The 23,786-nt window shown below is 39.2% G+C and overlaps 1 protein-coding gene across 3 annotated transcripts in view; it reads right to left on the reverse strand.

Annotated features, from left to right (window-relative positions):
* eya2 (EYA transcriptional coactivator and phosphatase 2) overlaps positions 1-18,066 on the reverse strand; it is a 31,804-nt gene extending 13,738 nt beyond the window's left edge. Inside the window, exons 1-6 of one of the 3 annotated variants that reach the window (XM_044350201.1) lie at positions 17,957-18,061; positions 17,723-17,860; positions 6,707-6,786; positions 6,059-6,099; positions 5,315-5,440; positions 4,403-4,519 (exon numbers count right to left, since the gene is read on the reverse strand). In XM_044350201.1, the coding sequence (XP_044206136.1) occupies positions 4,403-4,519; positions 5,315-5,417 (220 nt within the window). In that variant the 5' untranslated portion in view covers positions 5,418-5,440; positions 6,059-6,099; positions 6,707-6,786; positions 17,723-17,860; positions 17,957-18,061. Of the gene's footprint in view, positions 1-4,402; positions 4,520-5,314; positions 5,441-6,058; positions 6,100-6,706; positions 6,787-17,722 lie in introns of all 3 variants that reach the window. The other 2 variants (XM_044350200.1, XM_044350199.1) reach the window with 2 other exon arrangements.
* Positions 18,067-23,786: the final 5,720 nt, after the last annotated feature.

The raw sequence follows: 23,786 nt of genomic DNA on the forward strand, positions 1-23,786 counted from the left end.
CCACATCTGATCTGATACTGTGTGGAGGAAGTAATGTGCAGTAAACTTTGACTGCTTCATCAGTGACAGCTCAGTGCTGCAGGAGCTGAGAGTATGATGTATGTTTGACATAACAATACAGGTGGGAAAGTCTGCCGCTCTTGCTGCTGCTGCTGCTGCTGCTCTGGGAATCTTCTCAGCCTTATCAAGCTGAGACAGGAATGTCTTCCTCCGAGCAATTTCCCCCTGAAGTGATGCTGTCTCACCCTGCATCTTCCCATCAAAGTCTGTCAATACTGTTTGTTTGTCTGATTGATTATTTCTCCTGTAATCTCTATGACACTGGAAAGCATTTCTAATTTCCGTTTCACTCCTGCTTGTCTATTAGCTGGATATCTCAAAACATTACCAATTGATTTGTACAAAAAAATTGTAGAAAGGCTGGCCACAAGCCAAGGAGGAACTACTAAACTTTTGACACCATTTGGGTGAAAGAATGCATTGTGCATGTCTTCTCATAAAGGACACATAACCTTTCAACAACATCAGGTAAGATTATTGACCTTATTGACCTATGAGTTAATAAGCAGTGGACGATGTATATACTCAATTATTTTTTCAAATCAATCAAAAAGCAAAGGGGCAACGCAGAGCTCCTGGTGTCCAGTACTTGGTATACTGGCAGATGAACAGATGCTTATTGATCATATGGTGATGCCTAAATAAGATTTAAATACGTCTACAGCTCTCTGCTGTTACATGTAGGCCCAGAGCGAAATGCTAACATCATCACGCAGACAATCTGCTTCCTGTTTACACTGGCATGTGCATGCCCAGTGCATGTGAATGGTCATGTGATATGTGTTTTCAGGCTTGTTAGTATGGACAAAGATTATTTCTGAAACAGTGCAAAAATGCTCATGTGGACGGAGATTGATTGTTTTTGTTTTAAAACGCCATTTTAAAATTAAAATGTATTAGTGTGGACGTAGTCTGTAACAGGTCATTTTAGCTCCTGTCTCTTTAAGGCCGGCTCCCAATGAGCCCAGTCTTTTTGGATTGGTTAGCTTCCGGAAGCTGCATCACTACCGACGTCCAACTTCTCAAATACATCCGCACAGGTTTGAGCCAGAATCCGATCCAAAATATGAAAGTGGAAAATGCGTGGAAAAACCTTAGCTCGTTGGCAAGGTAGAAAAAACCTTTGCAAACAAAGTGTTCAGAGCAGGCTGAAGCCTGGACTGTTGACTTTCAGCGAGCATTTCTACATCAAGTTTTGGAACTTTGACCATGTTTAACATAGATATCTGACATAATAACAGTATATAAATAACAGAAAACCAGAAAATGCATAATATGTCCCCTTTAAATTAGTCCATTAGTTGTTGAGAGTTTTCAGTCTGGACCAAAGGGGTGGACTAACTGACTGAAATGCCTAAAATTAGCCACAGTTTGAACACAGACAGCATGTCTCATTTCAGGTAAAATAATAAATGTGCATATCCAGATGTACAACACATTAATTAAGAGCCTATTATTGACAAGACATATCTTGGCAGTTGCTTTTGTAGGTGTGCACTGTAATTAGTTTTCAAATACAAAACAGGTCAAATAACATTTTCATATAATTGGTTTGTTTACACCTGTACTGTTTATTGACTGGGTGGTTATACAGTAAGTAATAACAGACGGTAGTTTGAGAGTTGACTTAGTATTCTTTTTGGTGATGGATGAACCCTGAGGTTGGTTTACTTCCCTCTACTCTGACATGACCTGAAATATTTTCAAAGATTCATTTCCTTAAATCTATCGTTCATCATTTAATAAGTCCACAACTGCTCTCTTTTGCTCCCTGTTTCTTCCTCTCCGTTCCACAGTGCATGACAAACAGGAGAATAATGACTCAATGGAAGAACCACACTGAAACCTCCCCGGACAACACAACAATCTTCAAAGCGACTAAAGGAAAAATACAGGAGATCTCTCGAGTAAACACAAAAAGGCTCCCATAGTCCCCATTTGGTTTCAGTTGTACATACAGTGTACAGTATGTGTTTCGATGGCTTTTTGTGGCGTGTGTGTGTGTGCCTGTGTGTGCGTGCTTGTGTATTGTGTACAGTATAATGCATGGCATGGAAACATTCTGAAATCCTACAAACATTTGGTTGTTGTGGCAGTTTATTACTGTTTGAAGTTTGCAGTTAATGATTTATGCATAAAAATATTCAAACAAATTTATTTTGTTTGGGAACAGTGTCTTTCAAACTCAAACTTCACTCTCGTTGGTGGTTCTAACGGAGCATAGTCATTGAGGGCTTTGCAGATTCTAAGAGGTTTCATCAAACATGTGTTTACATGAATATTTACATTCCCGTATAATGTCTGACATCTGATTATTCTCTTAAAGAGGAAGTGATTTGGAAAACTTTTTTGTCTGGGAAGGGCTGAAAAATTATCGACCAGAAAAAAGATCAGGGAGGACATTCACATCTGATGCCAAACCATCATAGAACAGAGACAGGGGTTATGATCCCCTCTTATATAAGACCATCTGTTATCACATGATCAAAGTTTCATACTTAGGTCATGTGATGACAGCTAAATCATCTTCATGATAACACATCAGACTCCATCTGCCGATTTAGACCATGACATGCAGACGAAATCTCTGGAAAAAGGTAATAAAACGTTGAGTTGACATTTGTCAAACTACTTAAGAATTCACCATCACAAGTCCCAAGTAACTTTAGAAGTTCTTTAAGAGCTCTTAAAGCAGTTAAAACAGTGCTTCCCCAACTTCTTAACATGTTGAAGTTGATATACTAACCTTTTAAATGTATTTATTCATTCTAAATCAAGATTGTATACTACTAAATATGGTCTTTGTATATGGTATATGAAGAATGGGAGTCTGGTCAGCAATACTGTTTATTACAACTTGGTTTTTATTTTTGCAATTTTTGCCCTCAATGTTAACGGTTGTGATAAGTAATTGCTGTGATCTGGAATGTGGCAGAATCACTACAATAGAGTCGACATTGCAAAAAAGCACACTGAGACGTACTGTAAACAAGCAACCAGTTCAGCCAGATTATTTAACCCACTTTATTCGGAGGTGAAACCAGAAGTGAACTCACTAGAAATGTCAGTAACCGTCTCTCATATCTCTCAGGAAAACTATAATCACAAATGTAGCGAGAAAGGTGGGTCAAAGCTGAACACGGAAGTCAACCTGTAAACTATGATGGATGTCATGACAAAGGTAGGATTCAAGAGTTACAATTATCCTTACTTATTATCCTTTAACTAACCCGGAAAAGCCTCCATTCATTAAATTAAATTTAATGAAATTCCTTTTGAAACCAAACACACTTTGGTGAAAAAATGCCTCATATTTCCTGCACAGACAGTCATACCAGTCTGTCACAAAAGTATGAAAATGTCCTCTTTTGAAAGAGTAAGCAGATGGTGAGTGAATGCATTGATGCATCATAATACAGAGACAAGCTCATATTCCAGTTATGAGAGTGCTCATTCATTAGTCGGTTAAAGTTGGGATGTAGCTACATGTGGGAATACAAAGTCATGTAAATAGCTTATCTATTTATCCGGTTTTGTTTTGTCTTCTCTCTCTTCTGTCACATCCATACAGTGGAAACAGGGTCATCCCTCTTGTCTGCAACATTAAACCTACTCACCCCTCTGTAAAATGCCCCTTAACCTCTCCCCTCTCACACACAAGGTCAATTTCGCGCTGCCTTCAGAGCCATAAAGTCGCACTGAGCGAGTCATGCTTTGGGCGCCGGACGACTGAGGAATGTGTACAGCACGGATACACACACACGCGCACACACACACACACACACACACACACACACACACACATACACACAAACAGCCATGCGTGGGCAGAGAGCTGCACACACTCCCAAGCATACCACGTCTTCATTTGAGCGTTTGTTTTTCGGCAAGACCCTCTGCCCATCTCTTTTTCCTTTCTTCCTCCCATCCTCTCTATTTCTCTTCTTCTCTGTCTGTATGTTTTCTCACTCTCTCTTTCTCTCAGTCGTCACAGACACAAACGCACGCATGCTGTGTTGTTGGTCTGAGTGGAGAAAGGGGGCCTGACCCTGAGAAAAGAGGAGGGGTGGGGAGACTTTTGACGCCAGGAGTCCAGACCGCAGCTAATGGAGAACAGGTGTGGCAGAGAAAAGGGGAGAGGAAAAGAGAGGGAGAGGAGAGGAATATGAGGGGAGAAGTAAAGGGAAAGAAGTGGAGGGGAAAAGAGAGCAAAAGAGTTGAGGACAGGGATGGATGCTCCTTCCAGTAAGGTCGAAATCAAAGACGGTGTATATAAGGTTTGTGTGCCAGTGTGTGTGATAGTGTGTCCATACATTCAGTACATATGGTGTTTCAGACTAACCGTGTGTGTGTGAGTAGCTGTAGAGACTTTGACTGGGAGGAGTGCTGCTGAAGTTTGAGTAGCTCAGTAGTCCCGTCTGTCCTGGAGAGTGGCTCAGGCCGTCCTCTGTTTTAATGTCTGGAAAGAGAGCAGAAAATGTAGGTTAGTAGCAGATAGATGAAACTAGAGCCAAGAGAGCATACACATGATTGTGTATATTTTGTATGCTTTGTTAACCATTTTTATCAAGTTTTTATTCTCTATTCTGACCATTTAAGTTAAAATACTGCAGTTAAGAAAACAAACTACAGGGTCTTTCTGAAGCACATGCTAGCTTAAAGGATAGGTTCACAATTTTTCAAATCTGTCCTAAAACAACAGTCACACGCCCAAATGAACATTGACACAAGTTTTTTCTTGCTGTAATCATACCTCCCTTCATAATGCGCTTACAATGTAGGTGTTTGGGGACAAAATCCACAGTCCTCCTTCCGTTCAAAAATGTATTTGCAAGTTTTTTTTTTAAGCTAATATGAAGCTTCAGCCATCCAAATTGGTAAAATCAAGTCAATGTCAAATTAAAGTCTTTTTAGTGCCAAATTCACACTTTTTGTTATCTATACTTCCACTGCAGCTGAACAGGAAAATACTGTCAGTCATCAGTTATGTTGTAAGTGAGTTTGGAGGGGATCTTCTAATAGTCAGTATGAACAGGAGGAATGATTACAGCAAGCAAAACCTCTTTCAGTGTTTATTTGGGCACCTGACTATTGTTTTAAGACAGACTTGAAAAATTGTGAACCTATCCTTTAAGTGAGAGCTTTCAAGAAGTGCCTGTGTGCTTTGCATCACATTATGAAAGCATTTTGATTTTGAGATGATTATTAAAATAATGCACAGTTTCATCCTTAGTGTGTGTTTGTGTGTACTTACTGTAAGATGGCATGCTGTAGCCCTGCGTGTGGTGAGTGTAAGGTGTGTATGGTCCTGCAGGCTGGAGGGCGGGGCTATACTGAGTCTGTCCATATGCAGCCATGACACTTTTCCCCGTCAGCTGATCTTACAGAGGGAAGAAAAACAAGGAAACAAATTCTTCTTCTCTTTATCTGTTACAAAAGAACATCTGTTTTTGTCACGGTTTTGAACTGAGTTTGAGGAAGAACACAGTCGGCCGTTAGGAACAGGCAAACATGTCTTTTTCTTTTAAAAACCAAAGGAATTAATGCTACAAAGAGAAGTCTGATGGACTGCATGAACTGGTAAAATCAGATGGTTTGGGTTTTGGCTACTAAGATAAACAATATAAAGTACAAAGAAAAAAAGATTTGGCAAGAAAGAAATGAAGTTAATTTAAAAGGGGTAATAAAAGATTCTTCATCATATTTATGGGCTGACTGTGCTGTCACTACCACACTTTTATTTCTGACTATGTATTCATCTTGCAGTTACCAGCACCTTCTACTTCCCTTATTTCACAAGATAACATTTGGCCTTCATAAAAGGAAAAGAAAACCTAAAAGTATCTCTTACAATTCCTGGTAAACGTAAACCAGATAATATTTAACAACTCACTGTCTTAGGCTCAATCACAGATATGAAACACTGGAATGCATGACAAATATGTAAATTAAAATACATTTTAATTTCAGAGAAAAGGTAGCCTAATACAAAACTCACCTGTGGTAGGTTTGATTGTTTGAAATAGATAATAAGAAGCCCTGGAAAAGACGCAAGAAAAAGACGTAATCAGAGAAGTAACAGTGAAACTAGTTCAGAAAAGAACAATGGGAATTTAAATACAAATATTTTTTTCATCTTATTAATTCATTATTACTTGGTTTGTAGAAATTAACATGACATTTAATTACATTTTTTGCATGATTGTTCTCTCGTGAATAATATTTGCAGAATATACAATATTTTCATGTAAAAATAAAGACAATACAACTCTAATTCTGGATAAAGTTTGTTAAACTGATTGCTTTCTATGGCCCTTAAAGGCCACAAATATTCTATGAATCATCACCCATAAAACTCAATAAAAAACATGTGATTATCTGAATTTTTATTAGACATTTTGTCAAGATGCTGGAATGAAACTTTGAATATTTGTAAGTGCTCCAAACATTTAATCTGCCTTTTTTTAAAAAAAAAAAACAAAACAATAAAACAATCCTCAAACTGGGAAAGAAATTAATCTAAATCAAGTATTTATTCTGTTTACTGAATGAACAGGCAGAATAGGTGATTTCATGAACTCCTCCAACTAACAAACAGACACTTTTCATCTATGGCAATTTTTTCTTTGTGGGTCTTCCTCCTCACCTGCCTCTGAAGAGAGAGCTTTATCCTCTTTATCCTGTCACACTGCTGTTAGTCAGGTTCCTCTCAAGCCGTCAACTCTCCTGTGGAAACAATAGCAAATACACACCATCAGGACACAGGTATGCAGGTGACTGACACATGGCGACGAGCCTCGGGCCCTGTTGCTGCAGGACGACGAGAGGGGGAAGGGTTCAAGAGGTGAATAGTTTTAGTAATAGACTGAAAGAAAGAGAAGCAGAAAGAGAACAAAATCAAGGTGGTGAAGAAGTGAAGAGTGTGGTCATTAGAGAACTCTGACAGTCAAATGATGAGCTGCAGTGACCTGACAGGTGATAATGTTTTCAGGAAAAATGTCATAAAAAAACCCCACTATGTCACTGCTGACTCACTTTGCTGTTTGGCACTAGGACCATTCAAAATATGTGGAACTATTTAGAGGAAATGAACCAGGAAGAAACAACCAGAACAAGGCTACGGTCCAAAAAAAAAAAAAAAATAAAAAATTGCAGTGTGTGGGTTATTCACAGTTCTCAGTTCAACAGAATTTTTCATGTATCTTGGGTAACATGACAAGACAAAAGAGATTTCCTAACAAAGTTTCTACTGACGTAGTTCTCTCTTTACTGTATTTCTCTGGTTGCATTAGGTCATTGCAAATCAAAAAGCACGGCTGCTTTATGGCAATATTGGAATAAAAGATTTTTGCATCAATGTGATGAAATACATTGATTTATCTGGTATTTAATTCACTGGATTAATTGTTTTTCATTTGAATTTTCAGAAAATCGAGTACATCATAATGTATTGCACTATTGCAATATAAGATTAAATATACTGTGATAGAAAATGTATAATCAACTGTACATTGCCCACACCATAAACATAAGTAATGGAAGGACAAAAGAGCACGAGAGAAAAGGTTCAATAGAGGAGGGGGAGGGGAGGTCGCGGCTCGGTGGGCCGGAGGTCAAAGGTCAATGCCACATGAATTAGTCTAAGCAGGAAGCTGATCGAGTTCAGTCTGTCCGATCGCAGCGCTTAAAGCCCACTCACACAAAGTACCAGTTGATCTGAAGCAACCTGTAATGTTCAAGTTGTACCAGGAAACTTTCTAGTAAAAACAGCAGTGCGTGGGGTTTTCACCATTTTGTGTACTTTTGTGCTGGAGCTGTTATTCATAGTTTAGACAAGGCACCTTAATTCCAAATAATCTTAATTATACAGCATACAATGATATTCCAGACAATCGTGTTCCTCAAACTTTGTGGCAACAGTTTGGGGAAGTCCCTTTCCTGTTTAAACACAACAATGTGTTTGTGTACAAAACCAGGTCCACCAAAAAATAGTTTTCTCAGTTTGGTGTGGAGGAACCTGCCTCAACTCCATCCGACACCTTTGGGATAAATTGCGTGCCAGACCTTATCCAAACATCACTGTCCTACCTCACTGACACTCTTGTGGCTGAGAGCAAAAAAAATGACGTCTGTTACGGCAGTGTATTAATGCTCATGGTTTGTAATGACATGTTCAACAATCTCATATGGCTGTAATGTTCCACTGTCCACATATTTTTGGTTATGGGGTGTATCAGAGCATAAATAATAAAAACATAAGCAGAAAAACTAAAGCATAAGGTAACCTGCCTTTGGCTCAGTAAAATTCCAACTATTATGAATTATTGGCGATATAAGAACATTCACAGGCTGAAGAGTTTGATTAATTTCATCTCTATGTCTCTTTCTGTCTTTTTCTTTCTCTTTGCCTCTGGGCCATTCCAGTCTGGCAAAGCTGCAGCTAATTGCCTGACCTCTGACCTTGCTGACAACACAAAGACAGAGACAGATGACAGTCATGAATTATAGGGGCAACAGGGTTTTACGACAGCAGAGGGATGAAGGTGAAGGAAAAAAGTAAAAGCTTATAGACTAAAGTGACGTCAATTGTGACAGTCTGCTCATCGACAAAAGCTCCACCGTCACTGGTACCACAAAACCTGAGACTACTGCCAGTGTCGTGTGTTGCTCTCATGTCATTAACAACAACATTTCTGACAGACACAGAATAGCAGAGGACCTCATGTTATGTCAGTTCCAGCTGATGCAGCCGCCCTCCAAGCATTTAAAACTCCCAATTCGGCTTGCAGTGTTTTTTGAGTAAATAAAAGTGTATTTTTACGATGCCAAAAATCCATCTGCACATCTGTTATTGAATACTAAATAAATATAAATAAAACAGATTGTAAATATGACACAAAGGAGGTGATTTACCATTAGTCATATCACTAATAGCCTTGTGTAATGTAAAAAAACAAGGGAAAAACAACATACAAATTGAAATTACTTCCAAATTAAGCACCAAATCATATCTTTTTTAGTTTCAACTCATTTTGAAATGTTGACTTTTAATCTAAACCATGTGTTCATGTTCATTATTGGCTTGCCTATGAGCTTTTCCACCTCAGACATGACCCTTAAACCTGGGTGAAGGCCTTGCAGCCTTCAGAGACCCTGATCCGACCTTTATCGCAGGCAGACTATAAAGCTCGAGAGAGTAACACTGATCCCGCAGCACAGAGGAAAAATAAGGAAAGTGCTGTTGTGCTTTGCATTTACTTCCTGGAGATCAAAAGTGAAAGGGACGCCTGTTCAGAGTCCTCTTGACTTCAGCTGCGTCCTTGCAACAGTCCTGTATGCATACACATACACATGCACGTACGCACAAACACAAAAAACTGTGTGTGATAGCGAAGGCACTTCCTGGTTCAGGGTGAGGCCTGGGAGGAGGGCGCACAAGGCCATGGGAACTGCAGGACACCGGAGGGAAGATGAGCGGAGCTCAGCAGAGATGTGGAGGGCTGAGGGCTGAAACTGAAGCTAAAACAAACCCAGCAGGGCCACAGGGGGCCACAGGGCCACAAGGCCAGTCCCACCAGCTTCACCTGGGTCCCAGGGTTCTGCTGGACCACTGCTTCTTTCACGGATATCAAATTCTAGCCTTTGTGCTGGTGGATTACATCACAGGATGGTGTATTGTGCTTTAGGTTGAAATGTCATTTGATATAGTTAAAGGCATATATGGGGTTTATGTAGATTTACCTGTTGTTCAACTAAACTGCAGAGTGAGAAAAAGATGACAGACACGAAACTGATCCGTGTGTGCCAGTTTCACTTATCAGGAAGGAATCATGCTAAAGTCTGTGGTAGACTCAAAACAATCTAGTTCTTACAACATATCGTCTGACCAGATCTGAAGGCAAAAGTGCTCATAGCTGGTGCAAACAGCCACAATCAAGTCGGGGTGAAAAGAAAAGCCTTGTGTCAACAAGACAGGCAAGACGCAAGAATCGTTCAAATTGGAATACTGTACTGTACTGTGCATGTGAAAACTAACAGAAATAGTTGTGTAAAGAATGAAAAAAAAGAGAGCTTGAGAGAGAAGTTTGAATCTTTCCTATTTTCTCACCTCCACACACCTGGCCAATTGGTGCGTAAAGTGGGCATGCTTGGCAGACCAACAGTTTCCAGAAGTTGCAAAAGTTGTCAGACGCAGGCCCCCCAATCCTGACTCAGGAAAGGTGTGAGAAGAGGGGATTTCAGACGCTATTTAACAAGCACTTTGTTTGCTAAGAAATTAAATCATATGCGACCAAAAAATGTAGCTGCATTATGTGTGCAATTTACACAAATGAATAAAAAATAAATATGACACAAATAAAAATAAATATGACAAATATATGTATTGCATACCTGCATCATCAGGTTCACTTAAAGCTTGTTTATATATCATTTTTCAAATGTAGTACTCTTTCCTGATCATCTAAACAAAACAAAAAACAAAAAAAAAAACACTGACGGCTTGTTACATGAAACATGAGCTGTCCTCTATTTTGAATAATATTAGCAGAGTTTGGTGTATCGGTGTTCTGCAACTGTCACTGATCTCCCAAAAACTTAATGTTGGTGAATGAGTAAGTCATGGTTCACTGAATTTCCTACGAAGGGTGTGTGTTGTTTGATCATATTTACATTACTCAAAAAATATTTGAATATTATGTCAGGTGTGTGCGTGTGTGTCGGTCTAGATATGTGTTTACAGTGTCAATATGTGTGCTGTGTCAGAGTCTCGATGCAATGTGCCAGAGTCTGGTTACACACTGCGGTGACCCTCCGATGGTTTGACCTCTTATTGAAACATTGTGGTTCTCAATCAACGGCTTTGACGAGGTGACTTGCTCGTCTGTAATCGCGCCATATGGAACCCCACCTGGAGCCCTCAATTTGGACAGTCTGTCTAAGTGCCTGGGGGGGAGAAGTTGGGGGTTGATTCACTGCTGCACACAGACCCTCTCTCTCAGTTGCTGATAAAAGACACAGAACAAGGGCTCAGTATTTGGGTTTGTGTGACACTATCAGGGGCTTCATGGTGGAAATCGGTGCCATCTGCCAGCCGCTGCTCGCTTTAAACACCTTTGGCACTCGACTGCAGTCGAAAAGAGTAACTGTATATAGCAATTCATGCTTGACTATTATCAGATACAATAATATATTTTTTAATCTAAATCCATATTCAAAAGCAAAGCTAACACCTTCTAAGCTGATTGAATGGTAGATGAATTCAACTCCTGATAGTTTGCTTGAAATCTCTAGTTATCATGTAATAACTAATGATAAAAACACCTTCTGATAAACCTGATATAACTTTCAATATACTGTATACAGATTGCACATATACTGTATTTACAAATCTGACCAGTCACATGAACAAAACATATTTATATACTGTATACCTATGAACAAACAAAGCCTGGAGATCTTTGCTAATTTTTCATCAGTGCACACATTTAGGGAATTATTTTTATTATTGATTATTTTCTCATCTATAAAAATTACTTTTAGTTGATTATCAAAACAGTTGCTAATTCATTTTCACAATGAACTAATTTATTAATCGTCTATTCAGCTTGGCACAGAGCCATCGATTTCCCACAAATTGTCTGCATGTTGGGTGAAAGGTATAAGGTGTAAAAAAAAGTGTAAAAGAGAAACATGTAGACAATCAGAAGTTTTCTATGGCAAACTGATATTGGTAAAGTGGCTGTTGGTGGTCTGCTAACAGATGTTGAGAATTGATAATCTCAACCCACTACGACCTCAGCAACCAGAGAACTCATTAAGAGGACAAGACGTTACAAATGTGTGTGTGTGTGTGTCTCTGTGTGTCTCCACGTACTCGTACTCTGACTTTTAGTATATAGGACTCAGCCAATGTGTGTTGCCACTGCTAGCAATGTCACAACTACATGTGCAAAGTATAAAGGCTGCCATGTTGTGATCAAGGTCCCATTGTGCTAATCTGTTTACACTTGATACACCTCAACGGTGTGCTGTTGCCATGACTAAATCAATTAACAGAATATTCCTGTTTACCCACATACAGAGACATCCATCAGCAAAAAAAACCAAAAAAAAAACTAAGCCACTGTGTGCATTACTTTTGACGTTGGGAAAAACTCAAGAGTAACCTGACATGTTTTTGTTGACACCAAAATTGAACTCTGACATTTGCTGAGACTGTGAAAACTGAAAACACAGATGTAAGATGTTTCCATGTTTCAGTCACCTACTTATTATCAAACCAAGCAATCTCAGTGAGGTTTCTCATCGGCAGAACGCAAAGCTCCCAGCAACTGAGCTATAATATTCACATCATCAACCAAAAATTAGGAAACTTGAGCAACCAGTTAAAGACCCAAGCAAGTGATTAATCTCTTTATTGACATGTTAAACCTCTACAAGTCGGCTCTCTGCAACTTTTTCCTCAAATAGCACACGCAGGCACACGCACCTGGCTAATACTGAAATTCTTTAAATTAAAAGTGAATGAACAGCGAAGTCTCGTAATGACAGATACTGAGCTCCTTTTGAAAGAAGCAAAAGTCAAACGAAGAAAGGATTCAATTTATCTCTGGCAGCAGTGAACCTGTTCCTGACTTTGTCTGCAATCTGTAACTTTACCTCCCAGACTTGGTGGCCTTCCCTTTCCACTTGACTAACTCTTGCAATAAGACTGCATTAATGCCAGAATCTACCCCCTTCTGTCCCTCAGTAATCAAAACCTCTTTATTCAACGATGCCAGTGTCTTTTTCTCTCCGTGTCTCCAGCACGCACTCTATACTCCTCTCTAAATTACTCTTTTTTCAGATGTTTCTTAACTTATTCTTTGGTTTCTCCTCACTCGCACATCCTATATCCCAGCACTCATACTCTAATAATATCCCTAATAATTTTCCCCAGTAATATTGCCAAGTCCTAAAAGACCACCTACCCCAAGGCTCAGACTCTGTCTCCCCCAGAACCAGTGGCCCGGGACGGGGGTCAGAGTGAGGGACAGCTGGCAGACCTCCCAGCAGCTTGGTTGAGCGGGTGTGGGGTTGAAGGACTGGGCTGACCCCAGTCAGATGGTGGTCTGGCTCCCAGGTAAAAAAAACATCTGGTCCAGTGATGGGAGGGTGGTCGCACACGCGCTCGCACACTCAAAACTGACACACGCCTGACTGCATGAGTGTTCCTGCCTTCCCTAATGAACTCAGACACACACAGAAGTCTACACACACACTCTCAAACTCGCTGCTTTATTAGTCATTAGGACGAAAAGGTTTGCCCCCCGATCAGTCTCCTCAGCAGATGATTGTGAATGGCCGCCCTAGTTGCTAACAGCTGGCCAGACAGAACTCGCTAGTAGCCGAAGCTCACAGGCGTTACAGACGGACTGAGGTCCAATTACTTCTTTACTGGTAGATTTACTGTGTGTGAGTGTGTGTGTGTGAGACAGAGAAAGTGAGAGAAAAGAGAAGGCAAAGGAGCGATTTATGCCCTTTTGAGGAGATAAGAATGTAAGGCAAATGAGATGAGATATTATCAAATATAAGTTGGCATTTATAGATAGAAAACAGTGGAGGAAAAAAACCACATTCAGGAAATCGTTCAATGAAGAAAAGTGATGCTGGAGAAAAACTCTGACACCTAAAAAAATACGCCTAGAGCCGCAGAGAATTATTAAATTCTCCTTTCAGTGAAAAGTAACCGAATGGTTATTATGGGTGAAAAAAAAAATTAAATATGGTCACTGTAGGCTAAGCTGCGATGTGTGTGGTTTCACCTTTCTCAAGATGAGATAAGGAGAGCGGAGATAGCCAGAGAGACAGCTGTTGTCTGCTGACAGCCCAGGGTTTAACACACACACACAGACCCACACACACATCAGCACAAAGCCTCCGCGGGTGCTCTCTGGGGCTTAAGGGAATTAAAAAGGGAGGGAAGGGCTGGGGAGGAGAAGAAATTTAGGGGGAAGTGTGATAACTTTTGAGTCCCAAACTGTTCAAGAGGCAACAGATCAACCAACAATCTCTTTTCAAATATATTAACATTTGCGTGCAGATTTACACGCTTTTCTCTAAGGTCTCACAACACAACAGACACACTACCTCTTGTATCAACGAGTTTTTTTTCCACTGATAAAGTGTCTCACACACACATATATATCTTAAAGTGTAACTGCAGAGAGCAAAGAAGAAATATTAACTGACGAAAAGACGGCTAAATGCACACTGAGAGAGAAAAACGAGGATTTAGAGAAGAGGGAGTGACGCTATTTTTTATGCTGAACATTGTCTTTGTTTGGCAAGGTCACCTTCTGCTGTTGCTAAGCTTTTAATAAAATAATAAACTTTACGAAGGATAATTGGAGGCGTTTTGGTTTGGTCAAACTTGCTGTTTGGGCAGGCAGCCGCACATATCGTGCTACATTTATGATTGCTGCTTCTGAAGTTGTATAAAGTTCAGAACCAGTCGTTCCATGAGCTGAAACTCTAAACTCACCGAAGAAACTGGGTTTTGTGGTTTTATTATAGTTTAACTTACAAACCATTTAATAATTTACTCAGCAACTTGCTGTAGTTCAGTCGTACCTCGTGATTACCCATAGACTTTTGATTTTAGACTTTATTCCACAACGACCCCTAAAAGAGGTATAAGTTAAACATGAATGACAAAATAAAAAAATGTTAAGTCAGTGGACAGTGACACTAGTTGCCCAGTAATGGTAAATGATTAAAAAAAAAAAAAAAAAGAAAAGAAAAAAAAGTACATATATATATATAAATAAATAAATAAACACACTCTGGTAAATATACTGTAGGGATTTTAAAGTAGCCATCATTTTAACAAAGATTGGTTTATTCTTGTATGTTCTTTGTGTTGAATACTTCTTACAAATTTAACAGAGCTTGGTTTAATCCCTAACCCACTTAAATTTATCTTCTATCTAATCTATTTTTCTCTCATCATCAAAACCGAGACAAACTAATGTGTAATGATAGTCGTCGCCTTGATCTCCTGTCAAACATCAAGTACAAAGTGTTGGAACAGAATTTCTCTTTAGTGAAATTGGCAAATTATGACCGACGACATCTGAATTTAGACAGATTTGCTCTGTTGAGACAGTGTGCGAATGAATATAAGAGTCTGGAAACAAAAAAACCCCACCAAATATAGAAGAACGCTCAGCTCAGTGCAGAAAATGAAACTGTGCTAAATAACTTTCATACTGATACTGTGAGTTGGTTGGACTGATTATATTTTCAGACTTTATGTGTGTACAAAAGATTGATCAATGTGACAGTCCTGGTGTAACCTTCAGTTCAAGTCAAGAAGGCTGTTTGACTCCCAGAGAAAGAGAGAGAGAGAGGAGGAGAAGGAGGAGAAAGAGAGAGAGAGAGAGAGAGAGAGAGAGAGAGAGAGAGATGGAGAGAGATGGAGAGAGATGCACAGAAGCTGATAGACATCAAGCACTGAAAGCCAGTGAAGAAGTGAAGAAATATAATGAAATTGGTGCAGATAAAGTCAGGAAGAGCGAGCTTCCTATGAAAATATTTATCATTCCATGAACGTTTGGCTACAGAGGGGTTTGGAATTAATTTGTGTTTTCTTAAGAGGGGGTGCCTTGCGCTACAGGATGGGGAATTCTCCACAGTCCGGGACTTTTTGGGCTGCCGCTTATTCACAATTTATTAGAGCTAGTAATAAGAACCATGAAGGCAGAGGAGAGGGAGAGAGTGTCCTGGGCCAGCCGCAGAGAGGGAGTCCAGAAATGGGGCCTAATATTATTAGGAGACGAACCACAGTGTTAAATCAAACATGCCCGAGCACACACCTTTGGTATGTGGTCTGAACACACCTCCCACCCCACTTCATCAGACCACTGGATGTTATTTGTGGGGTATAAAATGCGGGTATATAAAGAGATTTTAGTAAGATTTACAATCCGAAATTGAACCGAATCTGATACAGCGACTATCTAAAATAAGAATCTTAACTATCTGGCGATTACCCCTCCAGGTTTATTTCAGACAACTGATGCTGACAAGGAGAGATATACATCAAGATTATTTTATAAAATTTTGAAATGAGAGTGACATTTTTGAGAGCTGGAAAACACATTTCACTGCAGTTCTACTTTGTTTGCCTTGCAATGATGATACTATTGAAATAGAAGAAAAACACTCATAAAGTCCACCTGTGAGGACGCAAAACCAAAATGTTATAGTTGATATAATGTAACTAAAAATTTAATTTCACAAAGAAATGCTGTAATTGATCTCACATACTTAACAATAAATCTGTACTTTTTAAATATCACGACAAAAAAAATCGAACCAGATTTTAAGAATTAGGCGAAAATGTGACGTCAGATTTCTTTGCTTTAAATCTATTTATTTACATTTTGTTCTTCAGTAACCCCCCCCCCTGCCCATTAATCCTCACTCCTCAAACCATACAGCTGATAGAAATGTTTAAAGCTGATTTAAACGGCTGGCAAAACACACTGAGAGAGTTTCTAGTCTGGAGCCATGAAGGAGGTCCTTGAAAAATATGAATACCAGCCTTTGAAAAATGCTTAGTGAGGCTCCCCTAATTTAAGTTAATGAGGGTCCCTGCGTGGCTGCTGAGGGGGTGTCAGTGATTTGAGGTGTAATCTTCTGTACTTAAGCCAAGCAGAAAGTGCTGCACGGATTCAACCAGCACCAAGAAAAACAAAGGAGCTCAATTTAAGAGAAGGTGCCTCACCCCCCCTCCCCACCACCCCCCCAAAAAAATCTTTTAAAGGGCTCAGTAATACACAAATAATTGATTTGTTGATGGTGAATTTTGGGGTTTTCTGTACTTATAAATGACACAAAATTTAACTAACTGATGAAACAGAAAATGAGAATGATATATCCAGATCTGACAGAGTATTTTCATCTAAACTGAAAAAGAAAATGCATTTAATTTAATGTTACATTCAGCCTTAACATTCTGTATTATAGTGTAACACATAACACACTGTCTATATATAAATCACACAATATATCCAATAAGCTTTTGCTGCTTGTATCAGACCTTTGAGATCATTCATACTTCAATGAATAGCATAATAATTAAATACATTTCTCTCTAGTTGTTGTTGTTTTCTCAAACACCTACACACTATATAAACTAAATATTTTAAAGGGGACATTATTACAGTATCCTAATTGCAAAAATAATTGGGGGAAGACCAGGTAGAGTTATTATAGTACATTTAACACATTCCATATAATAAAATATTAAGACTTTTGTTAATTTTATTATGGACTGAGTTATCTTGATTGTGTTTCGCAATAAAAATGTAAAATCCACACGGGAGCAGAAAATTAAAGGCGAGTGAGGGCCCGATATCCCAATATAATACTAAATGTAATTAAAATGCGATGTGACGCTTATTATCTGAATTAAACAAAACAGAGCTGAAACTGAAATATTTTTCCACACGAGAAAGAACTCTGCGGGCGATTTAATTACATTTAATGGTTTGACCGGAATGAACAGCCTCGAAATCACGAACACAATAACATGATCAACACTATCGTGTAGAAAAAGACAAAAAAGGAACCAACTCCTTCATGAGAGACAAACGTGTAGATAATTCGCACTTACCATTGTTCAGAAAGAAGTAGATGTAGAAAAAGAAATCCGATTATCAGTCAGAGCAGTTGTGTCTCCATGCCCAGAAGAGACTCTGCAGACTTTTTCGCCAAGTGTCCCGGCAAATCAGCTCCTGTTGACTCGCAGTTCCTGAGAGGAAGAAGAAGAAGAAGAAGAAGCACAGGCTTTTCGGTCGAGAGGCTCCAGGTGCTGACAGCTGACAGCTTTCTGCAGACACTCACTCACATCGATCTCACTTCTCTTCCTCTGCAGCTTCAGGAGCGTGTTTGCCTTCCCGGCGGTGGGGAAGTGATGTTAAGTAAATGAACGAAGATTTCTGGTTCCTCCTTCTCCTACCCCTCCTCCTCCTCCTCCTCCTCCTACCCCCCCCTCGCAGCCTGGACGCGTGGGTGTGTGTGTGTGTGCGCGCTCGCATGCACCTCCTGAGCGCGCCCCCCCCCCTCCTTATCTACCAACCACTCCTCTCATTTCTTCCCCCAGCAGAAGGGCTTCACTTCTATGGCTTATTCATCTCTCTATCTCCGCTTTAAATCTTTGTTTAGTCAAGGGTTCTCCTCCGCGTTTGTTTACACAACGACCCGCAAACCATTCAGTCCGACTCTGTGAAGCTGCGGACCGTCTGTCTGCACTCCAGATATGAGGATTTGTTAGTTTGTGGTAAACAACTGTGGGCTATTGACGGTTTTATCAAGAGTGTTTGTTATCTTGACTGTGTGTGCGGGGAGGAGAATCATTATTTCCATTCGCCTTTCACAGCCTTGACACCATTTTTTTGTGGGCAGGATCATGCGGCAGGTGTCATTTCTCTGTTTGACTCAATATTACAGTACATACAGCCACTTTTTTTTTTTTTTTTTTTTTTTTTTTACAAAAACATTCCTATTTTATTTTTATAGGTTTCATTCAAGTTTTGTTTTTCTTTTTTGTAATAAGTGAATGGAAATTATGGAAGACACGTTCAGATCGTACAGTCTATGCTTAGTACTGGTAAAATAGCACAAAACTACAGTAAAATACTCAGTTTGCAGGTAAAAGTCCTGCATTTAATAATTTACTTCAGTTTATTAGTATTTTCAGTTAAATGTACTTGTGTATTAAAAGTAAAAGTACTTATATGCAGGGTGTTATAGTATTATAATTATTGATTATTATTGCATTAATGTATGAACTGAATTTAATGTTGTAGTTGGTCGAGGGAGAGCAAATACTTTATGTATGTTGTATTTGTAGTAGGTAAGTAGTTTAATCTGTAATAATGCACAGTATTTTATGTTTTGTATGTAAAAAAAAAGAGTCAAGTAACTAGTAGCTACAGTTGTCAGATTATGTAGAGTATGAAAACAAAGTAAAACTTTCCTTGGAGTACATGTGTTGAAACATATACAATGGAAATACTGATGTAAAACATCACAAATATACTGAAGTATAGATTTTGAATAAATGTACCTAGTTATGTTACTAATTATTTACATAATTACATGTAACACATTCAAACCAAAATGGAAAAGTTTAAGATCTCATGTGACAATACTGAAAAACGGATTCCACGAGCTCATGAAACTCCTGTGTCATTGGATCATACATGTTCATATGATACTGCTTGTAACCTTAAATCAGTGATAACTCCCTGGTTTAATGTTGCAAAATCATGTTTTAATTTACTCAGATTGATCACCCAAAAGCATCTACAGATATTCTGACATGTAGACATTTGTTAATGCGGTCCTTTTCCCTCTTGATCATTGTAAATGTTCCTATATATCGGACATTAAACCAATTTCTCCATTCAATATGGTAGATTCTCATTTTTAAGTGGAAGCCTCGAGCATATCACCTGCTCCTGGTTGTGTATAGAGGAAATGTCAAAGATCTTTCAAGGTTATCAAAACAGGTCATGAGGATGTGTAGTCTGAACAACACCTGCTGAACTGAGGAAGAAAAGAAATATTTGACAGTCTTGTCCGCTTGAGCGCAAATGACATAATTTCCCTACGAGTTTCCCTAGAACCGAGGAGGCACAATGCAGGTGTCTAATCTGTCTGTTTGGTTAATATAAGGAGTATATGTGTGATTGTCCCTGCTTCATGTGTGCCCAACATGCATGCCATTGTCTCTGTGTGTATTCTGTAACATGAGGAAGAGTGTGTTGGAACTGGGAGCCACAGCTCAGGAGGAAACAGGTTCTCCTGAGCACGGACAACAGGATGCCCTCGCTGACACCATCTCAACACCCGCAGACATGGATATGTGAGGGCACCTGGGGGAGATTCATGCTACTCCACTGGGCTAGTGTCGGCATCACTGACCTTTCCATATAAAAGAAAAGAACATCCTCGAGGGTAATATGGCTTTCAAAAAAGCTGGATAACAACACGTGTCCTGGGTGAAAAAGGTATTTTACACTACACTGTGTAAGATAAGGACAAAAAGGACAAAAACAAGAGAGATGAAGAAAGTAACTCACTGGTCACATCTTAGCCATTAATGTATAAATCACAACATGAGAAAAAGAAAATCTCTTTTAAACAGTTGTAAACATCAGTCAGATTGCGTGGTTGCAGCTAGTTACTGAGGTGAAAAATTTACAAAGCTACAAAGATGCATGTAGATCTTTTCCACCATCTTATACTTTTAAAAATGATGTAATTCCCATTGTTATTTTATGCTGAAATGCTGTCATTTACCACTTTATTTCCTCAACACTTCTTATGGTATCAAGAATTATTTTTACGTTAGTAATTTCCTACTTTACAAGGAATTCCTTCCAAAATCCCCTAAAAATGTCCCAGAATCTGTTGCATTTGCAGCCCGTCCTTCCAAGAAAACAACAGTATTGGTCATGAATTCAGTAGCTAAAAACAACCTATTGTTACGTTTGAGAGACAAATGCCATCCAGCAGCCGTAGTAATTATGACCCACAGAAGTGATGCAGTTCAGATGACGTCTATATTACGTGACAAATTTACATATTCAGAGGTTGGGTGGATGGCTAGATAGAAAGACGGCAAAAAATGGACTTCGCTGCAGGAGACTGGTGTTTGCTTCCCGTTTCCAACTGCAAGTGTCATGTTTCCAACTGCGAGTCGGGACAGTTTTTTAAATACCATAACTACACATGTTGTGGTGTTTACTGTCGCCATGATGACGAAGGTTGCCTAACTTTAAGGAAGTAGCGACTTTAACCCACACTACGTTTCAATTAATCATTTTAACCCACACCAGGATCTTTCCCACACCCTAACCAAGTGGTTTTTGTGACTACACCTAACCAAACCACAGCACTGTCACATCGTAAAACATAATTACTTTTTAACAGTGATTTGTAACAGTTTTGGAAAGCTGCCAATAGAGGCAGCATATTAGAAAACGCTCCTATGGATTGTTCTGGTGAATGGTACAATCGACCTATTTGGGTGTTAAATTATGAAGATATGTTTTGCATACATTTGCATACATGTCAGCATTAAGAGCAATAGTGATAGTGAGAAGGGCGAGAAAATGATATGTTGCCCTCAGTCAGTACATAGCTTGGCTTGTAGCGACAGCAGTGCACTCTGGTCTATTGAGGCTACTGTCAGTGGAGAAACTGGTATCTATTCCTTTTCTGAAGAGTGATGATGACAATGGCGGGTTCAGAAGGAAGCTCTTGGTGATAAACTGTGAAGGACTGATCCAAAAAAACTTTATGTTGATAATTTTAAACCTGTCTCCAATGAAGTTTGTTCTTATTCCAATAATTCTGCACAAGTGATTTATGTTTAATGATGATGCTCAGTGACAATGTAGGAAGTAGTGAGAGGTTTCATTGCAGCAAATGGTGTGGAAGTTGAGGAGTTGAAGAGTCATTAAAGCATTTGATTTCAATACCAACACTGTTTTTCACCAGGCAGCCCCTAAATGTATTACAGTAAAGACCTGCATATTGGTAGGAGATAACGTTGGATGGCCAATAGCCCCTTTCATGATGTCATTATTCAATGATTTGGTCACACAGTATTCTATATGCGCATTTTAGGGGAAAAATGAAAACATTTTTCTTTTACCTGTTATTCAGCAGCAAATTATATCTCAAAAGGTATTTTTGTCAAGGCTGTTTACTTTCTGCCTGGAATGATTAAATGTTTTCCTGGAGCAAAACCCGCATTTAAATCCAACATTTCCACAGACTGAGTTGCTCTGCTTTTCTTTTTTCCTTCACTGATGCGGCCATAGCAGTGGGTGGCACAATGTGTGAAAATGTAGGAAACATTTTATCTTTCTTCACAGACAGTAGACATTTGTAGAACCATGAAAATATCTTTGTAGATACACACTTCTGATGGATAGCCGGTAAAATAGTAACATTTTGACTTTTCTCCAGAGTTGTGTCTAGGGAACGCTATGTGACTCATTGACAGATTGATATATAGAGTGCTGAGTTCACAAATGGGGCTAGATCGGCAAAAAATATCATGCAATTAAACTTCCCTGTTGCACTTGGTGATGTGGACAAAATACCCCAGATGGCAGAATTGCTGTGGCCCAGATCCGGCCCACACCCAACACTTTCAGCACTTTCATTTGGCCCACATACTGCGTGGAATGATGGCACTTGGGCAGTTCGCTCCTGTTTCCTTGATCTGGGCCACAAGCAAGCCGTATGTCAACCAAGAACACACCAGATAAACCAGGACTGGCCCACATCCAGAATACATGTACCTGAGAGCACCGCATCTTTGCCAAAAAAGGCCCACATTTGATTTGGGATATTTGGGCCCTATTTTTTACATGTGGGCCATTTCAGACTCACATCCATTTTGTCCGGGCCAGAAGAAGGCCAGCAGTGGCCAGCATTTTTCAAAAGCTGTAAAAACTTTTTCTGAATAGCATAATGATACAATATTTCCTAAAACGTTCAGAATCAGTAATGTCTCAAAGTTGTATTTTTTGTGTTTAGTTTTATTACAATAAAATCACTCATAAAATATGTATTTTAGATCATGGTAAAAACTTAAATTTTTTGAAAATTATTCATGTAGACATATGAAAGTTATCATACAACTGAGACCATAAATAAACGATTATAGTTCATTATTGCCAAGCCCTCACTTGTACTGGAAGTTATTTTTCCTTATCTCAGTGACACAAAATCATATAACTATGACCTAATAATGAAAAATGTGCCATAACACAACAAACCGCACCTGCAAGGTAATTGGCAGTAGCATTTTGTTTTACCATTTGCTTTGTACAAAAAAAGACAGGAATGTATGACTGTTTGCAACAGAGGCTATTGGTTTTCATTTGTTGCTTTTAATATCAACAGCTGTGACCTTATGAACTCAGTGTCATTGACACGATGAGTAATGACCATCACTGAACACATGTAGACCACAAAGCTCAGTTTTATACCTTGCCAGGTACACCAGATTTGTAATTGATAATGATGATATGATAGAGGATAAGTGTGGTGTTTTGGTGTTGTTTCAAGAAAAAATGTACAACAAATAGGCCCACACACTGGAAAAATCCTTCATTGTGGCATTGCAGCACTGAGGTACAAAATGACAATGGCTCTGGGAAGTACCGTGAGCCAGACATAGTGAATAGTCTGCCTCTGCTTCAAACAGCAGGCGGCCACGCCACCTCCTTTCTTCCACTGGAATGTGCGGTGGAGAAATAAAAGCTGCCATTGTCTCTCTCTTCCTCTGATGGCTTCGCTTGGCTATCTGTCTATCCTCTTGGCAGCTGGCGGTATCCGCTGACACACAGTTACTGTCACAGTGTGTCATCAGCGTTGCTCCTGTCACGATGTGGGGAAATGTTGCTTCTGGGTTGCCTGAAGTACGTTTTAATTGAAGAGAAGATGTCAGCTGTAATTTTTAACTAACATGAAAAATAAGTAATGAATTGTAACTGTGCTGATGGAGACTCTCATGTGAAGTGAAACATTTTGTTGTATGAAACATTGATGTAAATGTCACATGTAAGCATTATTATTCCCATGCTGAGGGATACTGAGAAAACTCGGAAAAGGCAGGGCGAGAGAACATAAACATGAGGAGAGATGAATGT

Source organism: Thunnus albacares, chromosome 4 (genome assembly GCF_914725855.1).
Source record: "Thunnus albacares chromosome 4, fThuAlb1.1, whole genome shotgun sequence".
Classification (NCBI taxonomy): Eukaryota; Metazoa; Chordata; class Actinopteri; order Scombriformes; family Scombridae; genus Thunnus; species Thunnus albacares.